The 1974-nt window shown below is 68.7% G+C and overlaps 1 protein-coding gene across 1 annotated transcript in view; it reads right to left on the reverse strand.

Moving 5' to 3' along the window:
* OLFM1 (olfactomedin 1) overlaps positions 1–1968 on the reverse strand; it is a 25478-nt gene extending 23510 nt beyond the window's left edge. Inside the window, exon 1 of the mRNA XM_012721179.1 lies at positions 1868–1968. Within this exon, the coding sequence (XP_012576633.1) occupies positions 1868–1963 (96 nt within the window). The 5' untranslated portion in view covers positions 1964–1968. The remainder of the gene's footprint in view (positions 1–1867) is intronic.
* Positions 1969–1974: the final 6 nt, after the last annotated feature.

Raw genomic sequence — 1974 nt, forward strand, 5'->3', positions numbered from 1 at the left:
CCCCCCACGGTAGAGGTTGCCCAGCCCCCACGGTAGAGGTTGCCCAGCCCCCCCACGGTAGAGGTTGCCCAGCCACCACGGCAGAGGTCACACTAGAGCTGAGAGGCCCCTGGCCCAGCCCTGGGGGCCTCTGTGAGCAGACCTGGGTGGCTGGGGTCCCCCGCCTGCTGCTGACTTGAAATGCTTGCAGGGTTTTAGGCAGTTGGGCCTCTGCTCTGAAGCCCCACAGGCAGGGACAACAGGCCTCCTTCCCCAAGGAGCGAGCGCATAACCCCAGGGGCAGGCGGGAGGGGACACAGGCCCCGTCCCCAAAGAGCTCGGAGCCTCAGGGAGGAGCCTCCAGGCAAACAGCCTTTTCCTGACCCAGGGGAGCGCGGGAGCTGACCGGGGTGCTGAACGGGCAGCCGGGCGAGGTGTGTGGCGTCCTCAGCCAGGGTGGAGACACTTTCAGCACCAGGGCAAAGCCTCCAGTTGGAGCCGAACCAAACTTTCTGCCAAGAACTGGGGATCTTTAAAAGGAGAACCCACAGAGGAAAGGGGGGGTCTGTGGGTGGAATCTTGGGGCACCTCGAAGTCAGAAGACCATGGAGGCTTGGCGCACCCCAGGGCGCTGTGCAAGGCCACCCAGAGCCAGCGCCTCTTTCCTGAGCTGCGGGAGGCCCACGCCCAGCCCTGCCTGTGTGAGTGGGGCGCCCCGTGTGTGCCCGTGTGCACCCCAACTGCCCACAGCACAGAAGCCCACCCTTGGCCGGGCCTTTCCACCGCTAAGGAAACTTCTCTTCCAGAGGCTACACAGAAGCTCTCCAGGGAGCTGGCCAGGTGTGGGATCTCTGGGGGACACGGCAGCAGGGATAGAGGGGGTGCACAGCGACCCCCCAGCAGCTGGGGGGAGCCTACAGCTCCCGGAAGAGCCAGGCAGCCGGCAAGGGCTTCGAGGTGGAACCAGGGACACCGTTCCAGAGCCTTCTCTCCCGCGAACCGCCTCTCCCCTCTTCTCTTTTGTTCCCTCTCACTCCGACTGGGCGGGAGGGCGGGGGAGGGCCGGCCTGGGGCTCAGGGCCAAGGTGCTGGCCGTCCCTCGGCCTCGCCGCTCCACAGGGCCGGTCCTCAGCTCGGAGCGTGGCCCGGTGGCACACTGAAAGGGCATTTTAATGTCACTCGGCGCTGCCGGCTCCCGAAGCTGGCACACTCCCCGGCTCCCGGCGACCACCGTCCCCCGCCCCCCGCGGCTCTCCGCGGCCCTTCTCCCAGACCGGCTCCAGCGCGCGTTCCGAAAATGGAGAGCACAGCCAGGGCAGGGCTTCTATGGCTACATTGTTCAGGGCGCCAAGCCCGCTAAGATGCCCAGCAGCCCTCACGCACACGGCGGCTCGCCACTCACGCCTCACGCCACGCTGCCGCGGCCCCCAGCCCCGCACCTCCGGCCCACAGCGCACCCAGCCCTTCCCGACCGGCCCCAGCGCGCAATTGCCACGGCTGCTTGGGCAGCCCCAAGGGCAGCCTCGCACCCACAGGCAGGGTCAGCGCGGGGGGGAGGGGGGGGAGGCTCTGCTGGGAGGGTGCCAGGGCCGGGCAGGACAGTGGCAGCCAGATGACCCCTCCAGCTGCCCTTTGAACTTCTCACAGGGGGTGTGAGGAGCCCTAGGGCAGCCCGCAGCCCCCCAGGGCCAGGGCTGGGACTCAAGGGGTTCAGGCACCGTCTCGCGCCCGCCTGCACCCCTCCCTCCACCCCAGATGCAGCCAGCACTGCCCCTCTCCAGCCCCGGGGGGGGCGCCGGGCAGGGGGCCCCACTCCCCACTTTGCCGGGCGGTGGCGCGGGCGGGGGGCACGGCGGGCTGGGAGGAAAATGGCGCTGTGTGCACGTACTTGAGTGAGTTCGGTGCCCATCAGGATGAGGAAGAGGAGGCTGAGGAGCTTCCGGGCCGGCTGCATGTCTCCCTGCCACCTCCGACGTCCTGGCATGCGGGGGCCTG

This window comes from Condylura cristata, unplaced genomic scaffold, assembly GCF_000260355.1.
Source record: "Condylura cristata isolate star-nosed mole 26May11 unplaced genomic scaffold, ConCri1.0 scaffold00006, whole genome shotgun sequence".
In the NCBI taxonomy this organism is placed as follows: domain Eukaryota; kingdom Metazoa; phylum Chordata; class Mammalia; order Eulipotyphla; family Talpidae; genus Condylura; species Condylura cristata.